Source organism: Pteronotus mesoamericanus, unplaced genomic scaffold (assembly GCF_021234165.1).
Source record: "Pteronotus mesoamericanus isolate MK-2021 breed Mesoamerican mustached bat unplaced genomic scaffold, CSHL_Meso_final scaffold_476, whole genome shotgun sequence".
Taxonomy (NCBI): Eukaryota; Metazoa; Chordata; class Mammalia; order Chiroptera; family Mormoopidae; genus Pteronotus; species Pteronotus mesoamericanus.
The window spans coordinates 719,114-738,267 of record NW_026555318.1 but is presented as its reverse complement, the minus strand read 5'-3'; the positions used below and the strand labels follow the sequence as shown (position 1 = coordinate 738,267).

At 58.1% G+C, this 19,154-nt stretch overlaps 1 protein-coding gene across 1 annotated transcript; it reads right to left on the bottom strand.

The window, feature by feature from the left end:
* Positions 1-2,170: 2,170 nt before the first annotated feature.
* Positions 2,171-18,151, bottom strand: KCNH4 (potassium voltage-gated channel subfamily H member 4). The gene is made up of 16 exons (XM_054593892.1): positions 18,076-18,151; positions 15,947-16,180; positions 15,495-15,641; positions 15,241-15,368; positions 14,188-14,431; positions 13,684-13,841; positions 10,600-10,807; positions 9,337-9,531; positions 8,730-8,929; positions 6,854-7,103; positions 6,073-6,317; positions 5,404-5,442; positions 4,859-5,214; positions 4,485-4,591; positions 3,797-3,870; positions 2,171-2,566 (listed from the first exon to the last, which is right to left on the bottom strand). The coding sequence occupies exons 1-16, from the start codon at positions 18,149-18,151 to the stop codon at positions 2,171-2,173; spliced, it is 3,057 nt and encodes a 1,018-aa protein (XP_054449867.1).
* Between the last annotated feature and the right edge of the window lie 1,003 nt (positions 18,152-19,154).

Here is a 19,154-nt window from a genome sequence, read left to right as displayed (position 1 = left end):
CTCCATAAGGATCAGGGCTGTTTCTATTTTTTCTACTCCGCTCAGTATGGATTAGGACCACTTATGCTTCTGCCCACCCCCTACGCCCCAACACAGACCGTTCTTCTTCTGCTTCTGCCTCTCACCCCCAGGAACACTACTCAAAACCTGAAGGGAATCAAAGCTCACTCCAGAGACAGCTGTAGGCATTGTTCCTATGACACCAGCCAACACCAATCATACTCCAGAGCCTGAACTGGAGAATTGCACTCTCTGGGAAAACCTGCCACAAAACTGCCCACACGTATTTCCATCTGGTTTTCAGGGTGCCTCTTTCTAACAACATTCATACATTCATCCCATCCACCCCTGTGAGGGTCATCAGAGAAATGAAAACTAAGAGGGAAAGGAGGGTTTGGGAGAGCAAAGAGCATGGGGCAGAGAGAGATTCCTACCAGGTTCTTGCCTGGTAACAAGCTCTTCCCCCAGATCCTGCTGTACCTGGCCTGCAGCAGGTGCAGGATCAGTGCGGAGTCCCGTGGGCCACATTTCCAGGCCTGGCGGTGAGACTGGGCGAGGACTCCACCCTAACCCCCTTCCCCACCCCGCAACACACACCATGTCTGAATCTATGGTTGTGACTGGGGCAGAGAGAGGAGGGGGGTATACTGGCCTATAGTGACTCATTAAGGTTTCTGCCTCATCCCTGGGGCCTCTGGTGGCGTGAACGTGGTGCCAAGTGAATTGCTTGGCGCCTTTCCCCTTTCTAGAGACAGCAACAGGGCCCTGGGGTATGGTGGGGGAGGGACTGCAGTGTGGGCTCCTCCAAAGCCCTGGGGCTCGCAGACCAACCTCTAGAAACAGTCAGAGACAACAACTACAAAAATAAATAATTTATTTCCTATCCAAACGTGAGCCCAGGATATCGAGTGGTAAAGAAGAGCTGGAGACCAGGGTGAGTTTGTGAGAAGTCAGGGCCCTCAGTGAGACCATGTTGGAAAAGGGGAGAACAGGCCTGGCTGAGGTCTGGAAGCAGGGGAGGGTCAGGGAGTGTTTCAAGCTGCTGGCAACAGAAGAGGCCACCTTCAGTGACAGCCTGCAGAGAGAAACAGAGATCTTGAGAGGCCCATGCCCAGGGGGTAGAAATAGACATTGCTGGGCTCAAAAAGTACTCCCTGGGACACAGGAACCTGGGAGCACACTCTCAGGCAAAGACTGCAAACTCAAAAACTCACAGAGGCCAGACAAACAGTTCAAATGAGGGAAATTAGCTGGACATCAGGAAATGATCGAGAAACATGGAGACTGTGAAGAAGTGGAGGGTACAATCCCCATCTAAAGAGGACAGTGGGCGCCCAACACCAGCTGATTATTGCCAGGTGGAATATTGGCCCAGGATTACCAGTTCTCCCAAAATGTTTTCCCATCCTCCCAAAAAGATTTCCCAAAAAGAGCCTGGAATGTCTGGGTTTTTATCGCTACTCCCCTGATTTTTAATGTTGGTAACTCAATTTATATTTTGAAAAATGCTGAGAGCCAAGGAACACATATCTGGGGCCATCGGTTTGTTTCCTGTGTGGGCTGTGGGATGCTCTGAGCCCCTCCAGCTTGAGCTGATAGTAGGAGGCCTAAGAAGTCTTGGATTGCTCAGATGCCAGCCAGGATCTCAAATCTAGCCCTCATGAGCAACATCGCTCTCAAGGTTTCCAGCAGAGCCGCAGGGTCTGGGGCAGAAGACCTCACAATATCACTACGTTATCTCTACAGTGGAATCTGCCATCTATGCCTCCGGCTCTGAACACCAAGATCCTGACTGTTATTGCCTCACTCGTCCCAGGCCGGACCTGGGGCCCTTCCCCACCCCCTTCTGCTCCCTCATCTCTACCTGCCTCCAGGTCCTGGGGAGAAGGCAGGACATCTCCTCTGCCCAGCCCACTGGGCACTGTGTTCCGTCCCATGCCGGTTGGGTTCTGCGGCCTCAGGTGGCTCCCCTCCAAGAGGAGGATGGGAGAAGGTTTAGAAAAGGGAAGAAGGTCAGAAGCGACCAGGCTTTGTGAAAAAGTTCTTAGAATCCAGAGCCAACCAGACCAGCTGGTGGCTGCTGACCCAGGGCTGGAGGCCAGGGGCCCAGTGTCTCCCTGATGGCAGATGGCAATGCCCACCCCAGGCAGGCCTGGGCCCGGGGCCAGGGTCAGTGGGATGTGTCTGACCTGGACCGAAAGCCGTGTCTCATGAGATCTGGGGTCTGGAGTGAGGCCTCTGACATTGGGGAGGGTCCCAGAGGGTCAGGCTCTGAGGCGTAAGGGGACAGCACGTAGGGTCTCAGGTTGGGAGGGGCTGCCCCCAGCTCTGCTGTGCCCACAGTGGCTGGGCAGTGGACCTCAGCGAGAGTGGTATCCTGGAGGCCAGGCGGTGGTCCCGACAGATGGGGAGAGATGCACGGAGGCCTCTGCTGGAGGCACAGAGGCTCTGAGGGCCGCGCTGAGACTGCGTGGTGGCCTGGGGGGCCCAGCCTGGCCTGCAGCAGGCCCATCATGTGTCGGAGCTCCTGGCTGAGCTGAGACACTTCCTGGTTGAGGCGGGAGATCTGTTGGAAACACATCAAATTGTTTCCCAGGTGTCACAACTATAACCATCCTCCTAGGTGCATCCCCCTCTACAATGTACAAAGTTCGTTCCGAACCACTCTCTGCTCATGGCCACCCTGAGAAGAAAGCAAAGAAGGGGTTCTTTTTGTCTAGGTGTAAACACCCCAGCCCCTTTCCAAAAAGGGTTAGTGACAGCACCTGTTGCCATCCTCCCCGACACCCTGCTGTTACAAGGTGTAGAAAAGGGTGCCCAAAGAGGCTGCATGGCTTTGGAACAACAGATGTAGCCTCACTGTCAGGTGATCCCCTCACACAAGATCAAGCGTTTTTCAAATTCCAGGGAGTACAGAATCATCTGAGACACTTATAAACAGGCAGATGTCTGGGCCCTACCCCAGACGTTCCAAATTGGGAGAGATGCGGGAGCCTACATTTTACCGGGTTTTCCAGGTGCCCAGAGACCCTCAGGTTTGGAGCCACTGGTCTGGAACTGTGAGCAGAAGCACGACTGGCCCTGATCTTGCAGAACAGGGGCTGAGCCCCGCCCCCAGCCCCAGGCCTCGCCCCCACCCAGGTGCTCCCTCGGGAAGCTCGATGTTTATCTGGAGGCAAGGGCGGGGCCTAGCTTCCCTGTGGTGACAACTCTGAGGTCCCTGAGGAGGAGACAGAGGCAGAGTCTCCACATACAGCATCTGGGCTTTTCCTGGCCAGGCTTCAGACATTGGGTTCCAGTCCCCAAGGCTGAAGGCCTCTCAGCCTCTCTGTCCTCTGCCCCCACGTTTGCTCAGCACTCATTTTCCAGGGCCGGGGTAAGGGAAAGGCCAGGAGCACTGTGACTTTCTTGGGGGCATTCCGTGCAGGACAGCATCCCAGGGTGGCTCAGGGAGGAGAGGCCCTCTTGCCCTGTAGACAACCTAAGTGAGCTGGGCAAGAGTCGGAAGCAGAGATCACTGAGTACTTCACGTGTGCCAGGGACTGGGCTAGGCCTGTGTGCGCTCTCATTGCATCCTCACAACAACTCTGGGAAGAATGGATCATTTCCCCCATTTTTAGATGGGGAATGCAAAGCTCAGACTGTCTGCGGGACTTGTCCGAGGTCATCCAGCTAGTGCGAATATTTAAATTCGGGACTCTGACCCTAAATCCTAAAAGGCTTTTGTATGAGGCACACTTCTGATCCCAACATGATATTCCCCAAGGTTGGAGAGGAGGAGCCAGCCCCCACCCACCTCCTGGTTCAGTCTGCAGACCTTTTCCTTTACGTCCTCTGCCCCGGTGGCCAGTTCCTGGCTGCGCCGTGGCCCTGCAGACAGGGTGGGGTGGAGGGACGCAGTGAGGGCAGGGAGCATAAGCCTGGGGCTTGGGCGGGGCCCCCTGTCATTGGGTTGGAGGCAGAGAACTAGGGGAAAGGAAGCTCTGGGGTCAGGATGCTGGTGTCGAGGCCCTGTGAGTCCCCCAGGCCCCCCACCCCTCTAGTCTCCGCCAGCGCTCGGCATGAATCTCCTTCCTGCTATCTGACCCTAACAGGCCCGTGCCTGCCTTTTTGCCTTTCGACACCTGCCTTACTCCACCCCACGCACTCCTACGCATGTTTTAGGACCCAACTCAAGAGTCCCCTCCTCTGGGAGGGAGAGCTAGGGGAGCTCTCCTTTCCTCCCCCGGAGCCCTGCTCTTGTCTCGGTTGTGGTACTCGGCACGCTGTTCTGGAATTGTTTATCTGAGTACACAGGTGTCTCCCCCATCAGACTGGGAGTTCGCTAGGAATGTGGGCCAAGTCTGGTTTGTCTGTGTATTCTTAGCACAGCACCTGGTACATGGTAGGTCTTTACTACCTGTGGGACGGATAGGTGGGCGAATGAATGAGGGAATGGCAGGCGAACGGCTGACTGTGAGTTGAAGCCCGCTGCTGGCCCTTACCTGTATGAGGGGCCTGAGAGCGCGGCCTGGGGTGCTCAGCCCTCCTGCTGAACTGGAATGTAGGGGCCTCCGCTGACCCACCAGAGTCCTCAATGCCATCCACTATCCTGGGACAGGGGCGGGGGTCATCAGCCCCATGGGGAGAGGGTAAGGGCTGGAGCAGAGCAAGCGGAGGGTAGACGGGGCAGCAGTGCCAGGGAGCTGGGGAGGAGCGACCGTCAAAGGGGTGGGGTGGGACTGCACGCCGTGGCTGATCAGGAAGGGCACAGTAGGCACAGGGGGCAGAGACAGAGGGGAGCACCGGGGACAGAGCCCAGAGAAGGTTCTGGAAGCCAGCAGTGGTGTGGGGAAGGCAAAGGAGGCTGGAGTCTCACCGGGGACTGAGGTCCGAAGGTCCAAAGGTTCCCAGTGGGGGAATAAGAAGCTGGGGGGGTTTCCTGGCAGCAGAGCCCCTGGGGGGACCATGAGAGGAGGGGCTGTGGCCCCGGCCAGCCAGGGCAGGAGATGGAGACGGGGACAGGGAAGGGGAAGAGATAAGGGCTGAGGAGAATGGGGGCAGCTCCTCGCCCAGAAGGCTGACCAGGGAGCCACGGGGCCGAGCCGGGCTCAGGTTGGGCAGCAGGAGGGGTCTGCGGGGCCTGGGACCACCTCCAGGCTCAGGCCCAGCCTCGGCCTCTGTGACGGACGGCAGGGTCTTGTCTGAGGAGGAGCCGAGGCTTTCCGAGTGGGGCTGTGGGCAGAGGGGGCGGCTGATGTTGCAGGACAGTGGCGTCATCATTAAGCAGCAGTCCTTACTGGCTGGGGATGCTCCCCATCCCCTCGCCCTTCTTCCTGCGGCAGAGGAGCAGAGGGAAGGTGCCCCCCACCCCCGCCAGGCTCTCTCCCATGCCTCCTCGACCACCCAGGGAGGGGCTGTTACCTGAGAAAGCCGAGGGGATCGGGAAAAGCGGCTGAAGCCCTGTTGGGGACAGAGGGGTTCAGCTTACTCATGGCTGCCCGCTCCATTCGTACAACACGTCCTAGTCCCACCCGTCACTCTTTTGGGGTTTGAGAATATGGGGTCTTTTTGTGGATTTGAGTCAAAGATACTTCCAACTCTGACTCAGAGAAATCCTGACGGGAAAGTTGAGTGTGAAAAGCAGTAAAAAGCAAAGGCCTAAGGTGTAACCTATAGACCTAAACCAAAACAGGTTCAGGAAACATTCGGTGAGTGAGGAAGCCCAGAGGATGGTGCCCAGTCCAGAGAAGGACTTGACGGAGGAGGAGCCCACGAGGGGGGCTGTTTCCGAAGCGGAGGGCCTCTGGGGAGTCTGCAGGGAGGCTGAGGGATGGCCAACAGGAGGTGGGTCAGTGGAGTTGGAAGTAAAGGTGCTGAGAGTTGGTCCGTGGGGCTGGCCGATGGCCAGCGGAGTAGGGTCGGTGGGGTCCATGTTAAGCACGGACGGGGCAATGGACGGGGTTACCTGGGGTTCAGAGAGGGTGTTTTCAGGGTGTAAGGCAATTCCTGAGGGTCTCTCTGGGGTTGGAGGAGGTTCGCTTTAAAGGAAGGAACCTCAGAGGAGATGGAGGCCATAGGGGGTTCACATACATTAGCACCAGAGCCCTGGCACAGGTTGAAGGTGAGGTCCCGGGGCAGGCCGGCGCGGAAGGCGGCCCCGTACTCAGGGTAGAGCTTCAGAACCTCGGCCAGCCCTCGGCTGCTCAGCTGCTGCAGGCCGCAGTAGGTCAGAGCCTTCACGTCAGCGCTGGTCTTCAGCACGCAGCTGGGGCCTGCTCCTGACCCAGGCTCCTGCCTTGGCTCAGTGCTATCTGCCCCGATCAGGTCCCCCTTCCCTGTGGGTGAGGGATGGGGCCAGTGAGCTGGGGCAGAGAGACCAAGAGGATACACTCAATGGATTTGAGGGGTAGTCAGTGTGTTCAAAGGGTGGCTGAAGGTGGGTCAATCAATGGGACTGATGGAAGTGATCAATGAAATTGAGAAAAGGTCAGTGGAGAATGGCTGGTGAAGTTGGAAGACAATCAATGAGGGATGTCAGTGAGGCTGGAGGAATGATCAATGGAGTTGAATGATCAATAAAGAATGGTCAGAAGCGTCAGGTAAAGGGTAAATGTCAATGGAGTTGAAGGTCAGTGGAGAAGAGTCAGCTGAGGGAGGGCTGATGGGCTGAGCATGGCCGATAGGGTGAGGGGAGGGTCCGAGGGGAATGGTCAAAAGGGGATGGTAGTGGGGAGACGGACCGAGGACGAGTGCTCCTCAGCCGGAATTCCAGCTCTTCACGGGGAGCAGCCCGGGCCCTAGGTTCTCACCACTCCCAGGGCCTCTGGGGCGGGACTCCATTGGAAGGAGCAGGTGGTGGCGGGATCCTCACCCAGGATGGCCAGCACCATGTTGTCACGGAGCACCTCAAGCGAGCCTGAGCAGACATAGTAGTGTGCCTGCAGAGCGTCCCCACGGCGCAACAGGTACTCGCCCGGAGCGCAGAATGAGGTCTTGATGTGCAGGGCGAGGGCCCGCAGGCAGCCCCTGCTTGCTGCTCCGAACAGCGGCAGCTGCAGGATCTCCCGATTCAAGTGCATAGCAATGTCAGCTCGCAGCTCGTCCGGGAAGTCACGCAGTAACTGGATGAAGGGCATAGGTCATTCTGGCCATCCTCCCTGCAGCTGCTGCTTGATTTCTACAAATATGCTGAGCCATCTCCAAGGAGATAGCTCCAACTTGCCCTTTGCTTTGAAGTTACCCATTCCTGACCTTCCAGAAGACTTCTTTGCCTAACCTCAGTTTTACTTATGTGTGGACCCAACTGCTGGGGCACAGACTAGGTCTTTTCCTGTCTGTCCTCTGACGGTGGTTACACACACTGGTCACTCACACGTGTCCTGGTTACTCAACCGCACAAATGCAAGTCCCATCCCTGGTCGGTCAGCCTGAAACTGGAAGTCAGGAGACTAGAAGTTGACTCTGCTCCTAAATCCCTGTGGACCTTGAGCAATCCATTTCCTCTTTCTGGGCTGTCTGTCAATGGCAGGGTTACTCTAGACCTTGAATATTACCCACAAGCCCCTAGGAGCCAAACGTAACATTCACAGTTCCACCCCCGTGTTCTGGAGCCATTTGGCCACTGCGACTTGTTGACCTCTGCCTTGTCCCCACTGCCTCCCAGGCTCCTCCTCCTCAGCCTACCCCTTGGCTCCCTTCTGCCTTTCCACGCTCTCCCTGCATCCCGGCACCCAGCTCCATGACTTGCGCCCTCCCTGGGAGCCCAGAGTTGTACATCTGGGTCCAGACCTATATTTTCAACGAACTCCGGGGCACACTCCACCTGGGTCTCCCATATGCACCACGCTCTCACCATGGCCCCACTTTGGACCCTCCTTTCCACCCTTAAGTATAATCTTCCTCCTGTAATGCCTCTATCACACCCCTTCTCCCAAGCCAGAAAGCTGGGCATCACTCTGAGCTCCTCTTCTGCAACCAGGACCACCGAGTCTCATGGCCCCTGCTCTCAGAAATACCCCGCAGATCCCCAGGCTGCTCCCCAACCTGAACACTCTGGGGGATAATCTCTGAAGTCAAGGCGGTCTGTGAGCGGGGCCCGCCTGCCCGCCTCCCGCGCTCCTCTCCCTTCCGCCCTCCACAGTGCTTACACCTCAGATCCTGAGGGCTCACTGGACTACTTTCAGTTCCCTGAACTCGCCCTGCGCTTTGGCATCAACATTTCCGGACCTGAGTTCCTATTGCTCTTTCTGCCTGGAATGGCCTTCTGGTAGAAGGCCGATTTTCCTTACTGTCCTTCCCGGTGTCCTCCTTCTGTGCCACTTTCCCTGACCCCTCGAGGCCCAGACACAGTGAGGACCCCAAGTGGCACATACATCCCTATAGCAGAGTCCTACTCACTGTGTAATTTATTTACCTGTCTGCCTCCCTTACCAGACTGGCGACCCCTGAGGGAAGGAGCTATATGGGATCACCTCTGAGCCCCTGTGCCCAGCCCAGAGGCTGGCCCACCGCACATGCTGGGGAAATGTTGGCTGAAGGGAGCATGGCATTCGCTAAGGCCTGAGTTCCTTTTCTGCTCCCAAACTCTCGTGCACAGGAAAAGGGATGTGGATTTGGGTGGGTGCGTGCCCTTGTGAACAACCCCTCCCCTCGCGGGACGCCCTGTGCCTCCATTCCAAACCCAGAGAGGCTGCGCCCCCTTCCCCACTGCACCACCACGCGGCGCAGCCCCGCAGCCGGCACGCTACCTCGCTGGCGTCGATGCCGCCGTTGACGGCCCACGAGGTCTGGAAGTACTCCAGCATGCGCTGCTTGAGCGGCCGCGGCAGGCGGTGCACGCGGATGAAGTCCTTGAGGTCCTTCATGCGGCTGTGGTAGAGCGAGCGGCGCGAGTACATGCGCTGGATGATGGCTGTCACGTTTCCGAACACCACCGCGTGCATCAGTGCTGCAGCGTTGGCGGCGGGCAGCAGGTTAGGGTGGGCACCTGGTCCCAACCCCACCCTGCCCTGGACGGGTCTCTGGGTTCCTGGGAAAGGGCAGGAGAGCCAGTGGGCTACTACATGCCTACCTGGTGCCAGCTGCTGGCTTGGGGAGAGGAAGAGAGAGTGGTCCCAAGAGGGGTCAGACCGACCTGATGCTCCCCTCCCGCCCCGCTCCCAATCAGGTCCTGAACGTGTGTTTCCCACCCCCCCAGCAAGAGGCCGTGCCTGTCTGTGGCATCCCCCCGAGTGCCGAGGAAACATCTATGAATGCGTGCGGGGCTGTCTGCGCGGCCCTCTCTGGGTCCCAACTTCCCTATCTGCACGCTGGGTTTAGCGGGGCCACCCTGGAGCTTGGCAGGCCTGGCCTCACCGCCTATGAGCATAGTACAGATGGAGAAGATCTTCTCGGCGTCTGTGTTGGCGCACACGTTGCCAAAGCCCACGCTGGTGAGGCTGCTTAGCGTGAAGTAAAGCGCAGCAATGTAGGCGCTACGCCGCGACGGGCCGCCCGCGGAGCCGTTGACATAGGGCACCTCCAGCCGTTTGCCCAGCTCATGCAACCAGCCTGGGGGGTGGAGGAATGCAAGGAGTCCCGGCGGCACCAGCGGTGGAGAACTGGGTTTCCCTGAGCTGCCTGCGTTCGACTTTAGTCAAGTATTTATAGAGGCGAGGGGAAGTTTGCATGGGTTGGCACAGGAAATGTGAGGCGCAGCCTCGGCCCTGGCTTCCCAACCATGAATTGGTTACAGTTGCAGGCCAAGGCTACCCACTCCCTATGCTGCTGACTGTTCAGGGGCCTCTGCCACTCTCTTAAAGTTTGTTGAGCACCTCCTGCCTACAGGGTGCTGGAACTTGACCCAGCCAGCCATTCTCCCTGCCCTGGTGGAAATTACAGTCTGAAGGGGAAAGAGACATGAAATAAATCACTACAGCAGGGAGGTGAACTACTAAAGGGGAACTAGAGGGTATCTTAGGAGTCATACTGGGTTAGGGAGACCCAACACAACCGGGTGGGACTGAAGAATATGGTTCCTGAAAGGCTCCCTTAGGACAGAGCATTTTAGCTGAGGCTGCGAGGAAGAGACAAGTCACTAGGCGAAGGGAGGGAAGCCAGAAGGGAAAGGATTCCTGAGAGGAAAACACGCTCAAGGCCCACAGTGAGAAAGCAGCACAGCCTGGGTGCTGGGGGGAGGGCGGCGCGGCTGCAGCACTGGGGGCATGGGGTGAAGAGAAGCCAGGCCGGGGCAGAGAGGGCTGCGGCCGCACACGGAGCGCGCTCTGAGCGTGGACTCTGTTTTGACAGCAGTAGGAGCCCTGGGAGGGGATCAGGAGGGGTACTGCTCCCTCTGCCCCAGACACCCTCCCCACCACTAGAGTGTGCCCCATCCTGTATTTTGATTCTCTGTCACCAATCTTGTTCCCCTACTAGGCTGTGAGGTCGCCCCAAGGCAAAGCCCTCGTCTTCGAATCAGTATCTCCGTGATTGATGCAGAAGGAGCTCAATGCACGTTGCTTGGATGAGTGGAGGGATGTGGGTGGGGGGTGTGGGTACGGGTGGAGGCATCAGCTTGGGTGCCTGAGTGGCAGAGCAGGTGGATGGGTGGTCAGCAAAGGTCTGGGGTCAGTGGCTCACCGATGTCCCATAGCAGCGGGTCACTGGCCTCCATCTCCCGGCGCCCGATGACATACCAGACACAGGCCATCCAGTGGGCCAGGAGCGCAAAGACGGACATGAGCAGCGTGAGCACCACAGCGCTGCACTGCGAGTACCGCTCCAGCTTCTGCAGCAGCCGCAGCAGCCGCAGCAGCCGCACTGTCTTCAGCAGGTGCACCAGTGAGGTCTGCGGGAGAGCGGCGGGGGAGGCCATCAGGGGCACCCCTCCCCGGAGCCTCCGTGCCCCGCCCCCCCATGCCTCCCCGCCACCTTGCCGTCACATGACTGGGGGGGGGGCGGGGGGCTACAGCCGGGGGAAAAACATCTCTGTTGTCCTAAGAAGGTGACCAGGAAATGCAGGGGGTGGGGGGAGGGAGAATAATACTAAAACTAACAACAGCTAACAGTGAGTACTTCCTATGTGTCAGGACTGGGCTGAGTGTTTGCAATCCTCATAAAAAAATTATGCCTGCAGTCCAATTATCATCACCGTTCCCAATTTACAGATGAGTAAACTAAGAGAGATTAGGGACTTGCTCATGGACACAGACCAAGAAAATGATAGAGCTGGGACTCAGATCCGGGCTGACACCAAAGTCCGTTTTGTGGCATACTGCCGTTTGGCACTGTGGGCTGTGACCGACTAAGTCCTGGTCGAAGGCAGGGGAATAGACAGAACGGCCTCTGGCCCATGCACAAAGCCCCTAGTGTCCTGGGCACCATCAACTGTGGACAAGAGTGGACCCTCTCATCTGCAGCTGGTTGTTAGTGACGACAGTAGTGGTGGTGGGAGTCACCCTCGAGGCAGAGAGACACATGGTAGAGTGGGGACAGGCAAGGACTAGGGAAGGCTTAGGGACCTTTCCCCTTGTGGCCAGCTGCAGGTGAGAGGGTCATGCCACATGGTAAGGGAAGGAGAGCAGGGACTAAGTGGGCCTGGGCTTCGAGATTCCAGCCCTCGCGGGGCTGCGTGGGGGTTGGTGGAGCTAGTGTGGCGCCTGGTAAGGGTAAGGGTCCTGAAACGTGAGCTAACAGTACCGTCACAACTGTTTTCATTTCATTTCAGGGTTGGTAACACTTCAATTAGCCCTTCCGGTCTTGGAAATGAGGAGCACATGAGGGTGTATCTTCTCAGTACTAGAGCCAGGGACTCGGGGACAGTGTGGATGACCTGCCACGAAGGCCCTTCTTGTCCTTTCAGGGGCCTCCAGGAGCCTCCCTGGGAGCCCTGGTCCTGAGCCACCTCATGCCATTTTATCTCATTTTTGGTGAAGGAGGTGGCCCTGAGTCCCCCGTATGGACCCACCCCAGGGCTTAATGCCTGCCTCCAGCTCCCAGAGCTCCTGCCCTTAGTCCTTCAGGGCTTTCCTCAGTCACCTGTCCGTGGGCTCCACTCCCTTGGGGCCCTCCTCTCCCTCTCCTTGGACCAGATTGTCCCAGGCCTGGCTCTTCCAGTTCCTCAGCTCCACCGGTGCTCCTCGCCCTGCCTCTTTGCTCTGCCTCCCCACTGCCCCGGCTCTGCTCCTTACCTCCCCTTAGAGCGGGCCATCCACTCACGGACCCCGGTCTCCTGGGGAGCAGGGTGCTATGCTGGAAAGAACACTAGACTAGGAGTCTGGAGACCTCGTTCCAATCTCCAGCCCGTCACTGTTAGCTGTGTGACCTTCAGCAAGCTACTTAACCTCTCTGAACCTCAGTATCCATCTCGGAAAAAGACGGATAAGAGAATCTGCCATGAAGGGTTATTGTGACACTCCTATATGGCCATGGATGTCCATAAAAGAACTTAGTAAACTGCAAAGAGCTCTTAAGGGATCAGAAGAGGGGGAACTGCCTGGGAGGAGGGACAAGGGGCTCTCTGCAGCCCTCCCTCTCCCCAGGGACAGCAGTCTGCCCAGCAAATACAGCCTGGTGGGCACAGGGGATGGGGAAGGGTTGAGAGCTCCACCTGGAATGGCCAGGCCTCGGGGCAGACACACACATGCACGTGTATGGGAGCGTGCACACACTCGTACACAGCCGGGTGAAGGGGCCCACAGCTCGTTGGCGGCTAGTTAAATCTGGCTGCGTGTAGGTGGTTTCCTGCTATAGCTAAGTGTGGCAGAGAGAGGAGCGCACAGGGAAGGTGCTCTCCACTTCCCCAGCCTAAACCAAGGGGGCCTGGGGATCGAGGGTGGGATTCCCTCCCCCTGGACTTGAGAAGACCTACTACCTACTGGCCGGGTGCAGAGCTGACCACTCAAGGGCACTTCCACGCAGTCCCAGGGGAACTGAGAGGACACAGGCCTTAGCACTCTACCTCCAAGCCCACCCTACGACGTCTCCCCCCTTGTTCAGGTTTGCTGTGCTCCCCCCAAGGGCTCTCTCTCCTCATTTGCCAGCCAAATCCTACTCTTCATCTACAGTCTAGCTCTACCTTCACCTCTCACGAACTCTTCCCAGGCCACGCTCACCTCTGCCCAACTGAGGTGCTTTGGCCTCCCCAACACTGGCTAGATTTTAGATCATTTCCATCCATGCCCATGTTCCAGCCTGGAGCTCCAAGGTCAGCCAGCTCCTTGCCCAGCCCCCTCTCCCACAGAAACTGGGCCCAATTTTCCATTTCATTCACCTCTTCTGTTCTTATTGTCCCCTTCCGTAGTCCCGCCCTCTCAGCAGCTTGGCTGCTTGGAGGCTGAATCCTTGTCCCTTTTCCCCACAGTGACCATGCCCCACACAGTGCTTTGCAGACAGTTAAATGCTCATCTGTTGTTTGTTGAATAAAAATGTAAAAAGAAACGCTCCCTTGGCATCAGGCCAGCGCCGCCTCGGTAGCCTTACTTAGCTTTTCATTTGTCTCGGCTCCCCTCGGGGATTGTGAGCTAAGCTCCCCTAGAGCACAGACCCTCTCTGATCTTCTTCCTTGGCTCCTGGCTCAGGGCTCTGCCCACGGCAGACTCCTGATGAACATTCACAGACGGATTGAGAGGAAGGACTGAGTCCGAGCTTGGAGTCAATCGCTCAATGGGAGATGCTGTGCTGAGGCAGGGTGGTTAGGCTGCACGGGGTGACGGGCTCACTCACCACGGTGATGTTGAAGACGTAAAGCAGGTCGAAAGGCAGAGCGGCGATGAGGTCGACGAAGAACCAGGTGGCCAGGTAGTGGAGGCCAATAGAACGAGGCGCAGAGACCACCTGGCCAGACTGGGACACATAGGTGGTGCGGAAGTTCAGGATGATATCTGGTGAGGCGAGAGGCTATTACTAGGGTGTCTTGGCTTAGAAACTCAGGCCAAAAGGCCAAGGAACTGGGTAAGCTGGGAACACGCCTTAGAGACAGGCGATGGACTTAGAGGCAGGAATGGAGAAGACAGATTGGGCTTTTGGCTTGTCCTTCAGGAGGAGAGGCCCAGAGGCAGGAGGCATCAGGGGTCAGGAATCAGGGCACAAGGACCATTGGGACTTAAAAACCCAGAAACCGATGGGCTCTGAATGACTGGGTCCTGCAGCCCAGAATAGGGCGAGGCTTGACTGCGTGGGTGCCTCCAGCCCCCGCACACCCAGGGCATGTGGGGCAGAGGGTCTAACCCAGGATGAAGAGCATCTCCACGGTGATGTCGCTGACAAGGGTGTGTCGGGAAGCGATGGGGGTGTCGTCGTCGCCCGAGAAGCAGACATTGTAAGGGACGGTGACTGCAACGTAGAAGGTGGCGAGGAGGATGAGGCCATCCCAGACAGCCTTGGGGACGCTGTAGTGGAGGAGGAGGCAGCGGGACCCTTCCACGGAGGCCACCTTGTACTCGGGCACTGATGGTTTTGGCTCAAACACGTTCTAAGAAGAGAGGGCTGGTGGTTGGGGACACTCGGGGGCAAGAGGAGCCAAGGTTGGGGGAGGGAAGGCAGGGAATGGAGAAAGTGGGGGTGGGCACTGCAAACAGGAACGTGAGCAGAGACAGAACATGCAGGAGAGGGAGCCAGGGTCCGGCACCTGCTCCTTCATCTGCCAAGCTGCTGCCAGGACCCCTTTTGGATCAATCATGTTTTCTGGGGAGTATTTTAAGGTGCAACCTCCACCCTGCCTGGGGATATGATGACAAATCAGGCACATGCCCTAGCTTGAGGGGTCACTAACTTCTCCCTCAAGTTCCTCTTGGGATCCGGGGGCCCCGTGGAGGCTCGGTGTACCCAGGAGTGAGGGGAGGCTGGCAGAACACCCCATCCCCATAGCCCTCAGGGACTATGTAGAGGGTTGGAAACTCAATCCCGGGCTTTTTCAGGGTCCTAGGAGCGGCACACAGGGCTAGGTGTAAGGCCTCCAATGGGGGCTTTCTCTCTAGGAAAGCTTGTCATTTCATCCCCCCTCCAGCAGGGTAACCTTATCAGCCAGGGGTAGATGCTATAATTGCTGTTAGAGCCCTAGCCTGCGATACCTCCTGAGCAGAGCAACGTCAATCACAGGGAAGCAAGGGAGATGGGGATGGAAGGAGACGTGGGGGGGCGTGGGTTAGGGCCGAATTGGGCATGAGAAATGGGCAGAGAAACAAGTCACTGAAAGGAGACCAGACAGACAGGGAAACGGGGACAGTCACAGGGTGCCTCAGCATCATGGCTGGGAGCTGCTGGGGTGGAGACAGGACTCACATTACTGGTTTTCACGCCTCCCTGGCCCCGGTGGCCCAAGTGGCCAGTGAGTCTGTGTAGGACAGTGCGGCTCTGTCTCTTGGCGAATCGAAGTCTTGAGCTGGCTCCCCTCCTGCCAAGGGAGTTTTCTATTGGGAAGAAGGGTGAGGAGATAAGTGGGGGCACCTCCCATGAGGCTGGGTAGGGAGAGGTCCTGTGTGACCTTGGGCAAGGACCTCTGACCGTTCTCGCCTTCTCCCCAGACTTGCAGTTACCATGATTACTGTCCCCATGGCTTCGTGAGGAGCCAAGACCTGGGCCTCCACTCTGAGTGATGTCTTTGAAGGAAAAGAGGAAAAGCACAACCTCCCCCATCTCATTCTTGATGGGCATCATGTCCAGGAGGCACCAAAAGGCCGAGCCTGCAGGTGTGGAGAGATGGAGGGGGAAGGTGAGCAGCCATGGTATCCCTAACCCCCCTGGTTCCCGGGCATAGTTAAAGGATTTGGCAAAAGTTTAGAGTTGGAAAGAACCCCAGTGATGTCAGCCAACTCCTTCGCCTTCCGGATGGGAGAACCAAGGCCCAGAGAGGATCAGGGATGCACTCAGTGTCACACAGTCAGCTTGTGGCAGTGTGGGGACCAGCACCCAGGCTTCTACTGTGCCAAGTGGACTCTGGGTAAAGCCTGGGGTCTGGGCAGGGCTGCAGGCAGGCCGGGCCCCTCACCATCCTTCCGGTAGAAGCAGATTTCAGCCCTGTGCTCCTGATGGCCCTCCAGGGCCTTGTGAAGCCTCTGCAAGGCTGGCTCACTGGTCTCTGGACCGTAGAGGAAACGGCAGCTGCACGTTTTCTGCATGACTTCGGTGCGGCCGTAACCGGTGAGCTCGCAGAAGCCGTCAGAGCAGTAGACGATGGGAAAGCCCCTTGGGCCCTGCGCATTGGCCAGCAGGAAGTTGCTGTCTGTGGGAAGAAGAGGTCCAGATCAGATCAAGGCCACAGGGGGGAACTCAGCTTCTAGGTGGGCTGTTCCTCCCTCCCCCAAGCTGTGGTGAGAGGTGACAGAGCCAGAAGCTTCTCAGGCTTCCATGTGATTCCTGGATCCCCCTTGGGATATTCTGAGAGTACAAAGAGATAGAAGCAAAAGACAAGAACTTAAGGATGGCCTGGAACTGGGACAGGGGCTACTAGGGGATCGAAGAGGAATGCAAAGAATTCATGTGGTTCACGCCCCTGCCTTCAAGCTTATAGGCCCTCACTGTAGGAGGCAGCAACTAGCATGGGGAGTTAGGCTCAGCACCCCACCTCCGCTGCCGACTGACTGTGTTACCTTGGGCACATCAAGTAACTCCTCAGTGTCTCAGCTTCCTTATCTGCAAAGTGGGGGATAAGACCTCTTCCTCACAGGGCTGTTGTGAGAGTTGCATGAGTTACCAGGGGAGAAGCTCTGGCAACACAGTCAGTGCTTCACTGAGAAGGTGAAATGGGACCCCCCCCCCACCAATGTGCACAGCTTTCAAAGCACACCCATAGCCCCTACCCTGTCATCCTGTTAGAGAGTGGACAGGGCAGAGACTGTGGTGATATCACACCCATTTCGCTGATAGGAAACCTGAAGTAGAGATTACACGAACTCACTAATCTCCTTTGTAGGAAGAGGGATACAGAAATGGAGTAGCGTCCCCATCCCCTGCCTTCCAAGAAAGGCCCTCTTTTTAGCATCCCTTTAGCTAATTTCAGGTGGCCTGTCCCCAGTGCTTAAAGTCTGACAGGATTGGGCAGTGAAGTTGTGGCTCCAGCAACCGCAGCAGCAGGGCCCAAGTTGGCTCCTTCCAGTTCCAGTGGGTGGGAGGCCACAGGGGGCTCCGTGGGCCATCCAGGGATAGAGCCGCAGCTGAGGGAAGGGGGCTGAGACACAGCCAGTCCCAGGGCGCTAGGAAGCGTGAGCGTATGAGGGTGGGGTGGCTGAAGGGGACACTGAGGGGGCCTGGGACGTGCTGGGTCCTGGGCAGCGCAGCTTCCTTCTTCCGTCCCAGAGCCCGTTGCCCCGGTGATGGGCGCTATGGAAACAAGGGAGGCGGGTGTGGAAGAAGGGTGGGGAGGAGGGTAGGTCCCCCGGCAGCTCAGTTTCCGTCCTCGAGCACCGCTCCCCGCGTCTTCCAGGTCCCAGCGAGGGTGCCCGAGAGGGGCAGGCAGCGATCTCTAGGCTGCTGAGTAGGAAAAGGGACAGGCAGAAGAGGAGCCGCGGAAGGAGAAGCGTGGCTGTCCAAGGTGCTGAACCTGGAACCCCAGCTGGGGTGGGCGAGCAGGGAGTTGCCTTCCTCACCAGGGCCACCGCCCTCCTCCTGCCCCACCGCCCTCAGACACAGACGCGCCACGATCCTGGGGTGCGTGACCGGAATCCGAACTAGGTCCTGCCGAAGTCTGATCTCTCCCTGCCTCCCTCCCTCCCTCTGTCTTTTCCTGGGGGAAGGGGATGCTGGCGCTGTCTGGGCGCGGACTCCAGAGCGCTGACTGCAGCGTCCGACCTCCGCGTCTCCGATACCGCCCCACAGCCCCTGTCCGAGCTCTGCCCCGGAGCGGGACGCTCCCAAAGCCTCCCCTCCGTGTTGCCGCCCAAGGAGCCTTTCACGCCTCCAGTCCCACCAGTGACCTCGGCTCCCGGCACTCTGGGCTCTCTCCCCGCCTCCCCTCGCAGAGCGCTGCCAGCCCTGTGCCTTCAGCGCGGCTTCGGAAGTTCCTAGACCATCAACTCCACTCTCCTTCTCGCCTCAGGTCTCACCGCATCCGGGAGACCCAAGCTGGCCCCTTCTTGGCGCCCATCTCGAACCCCCAGCCCCAGCCTCGGCCCCACTCACGCGTGCCGTCGAAGCGGGTGGCGATCGTGTCCAGGAAGGTGTTCTGCGGGGCCAGCAACCCCTTCATGACCGGCATGGCCTCAGGCGCGAGTTCGAGGCTTGGCGCTGGGGGGCGTTCACCTCGGCCGGGCCCAAGGGGGCGCGCTGCCGGCGGGGCCGGGGCGCCCCATGCGCTCGCCTGCCTCCTGCCGTCTCTCTAACCGCCGCCGCCTCTCTGCTCCGAATCCCGCAGCTCGGCGCCGCCTTGGTGTTTTTTTTTTCCCTCTAAGGGCCAGATTGTTTCCCCCAGGCTCGGCCTGCGCCCGCCACGTGGCCCCGCACGGGGAGGGGCCACCAGCGATACCCGCACCTCTCTCTGCGGTCCTCCTTCGGAAGGGGAGCGGCCCACGCGAGTCTCTGGTGGAGAGAATTCGGGACACGCCTACCAGGAGCAGAGGCTCTAAGAGGCGGGGCGGGGCTTGAGTGCCAGGTACGCCTCTTCTCGAGAGGCCACGCCCCCACGCGTGGTTCTCTGGCGCTCCTTGTGGCTCCGCCCCACGGGCTTCCCCACTCTCCGCCCACGCTGGGAATGGTGTCTGGTTCACGGTGCCGCGTACCTGCTGGAGTTTGGGCTGTGTGGCCTCATTCCCAATCCCTGCGCTCCATTGTGGGACCCCAAGGGTTAAAGACACTAGTTTTGCTGGTTGGGGATAGACCAGGCTTGGAAGTCAACTTCTAGAATACACTGCTTAACCCACGCCTACACCTCAGTTTGCGGAGGACCCACTGGCAAATTCTGCCTCTGAGCCCCTCAGAGTGGATGAAAAGAGCTGTGGAGCCCACCAACTAGAATCCTGGCTCCGCCTTTTGCTAAATGTTACTAAATGTGTGAATTGGCCTCTCCGAGCCTCACTTTTCTCATCCGTAAAATGGAGATTTTTACCTCATGTGGTTGTGAGAATTTAATAGCACAATGCATGTCGTTGGCACAAAATAAGTGTGTTGGAGAGCAATTTTCTCTCTATTCTCACTCTTCCTATTGTTTTGATTTAACCCTCCTTCTCTCTGCTGCCATGTAAGCAGAGGAGAGGCTGGAAGCA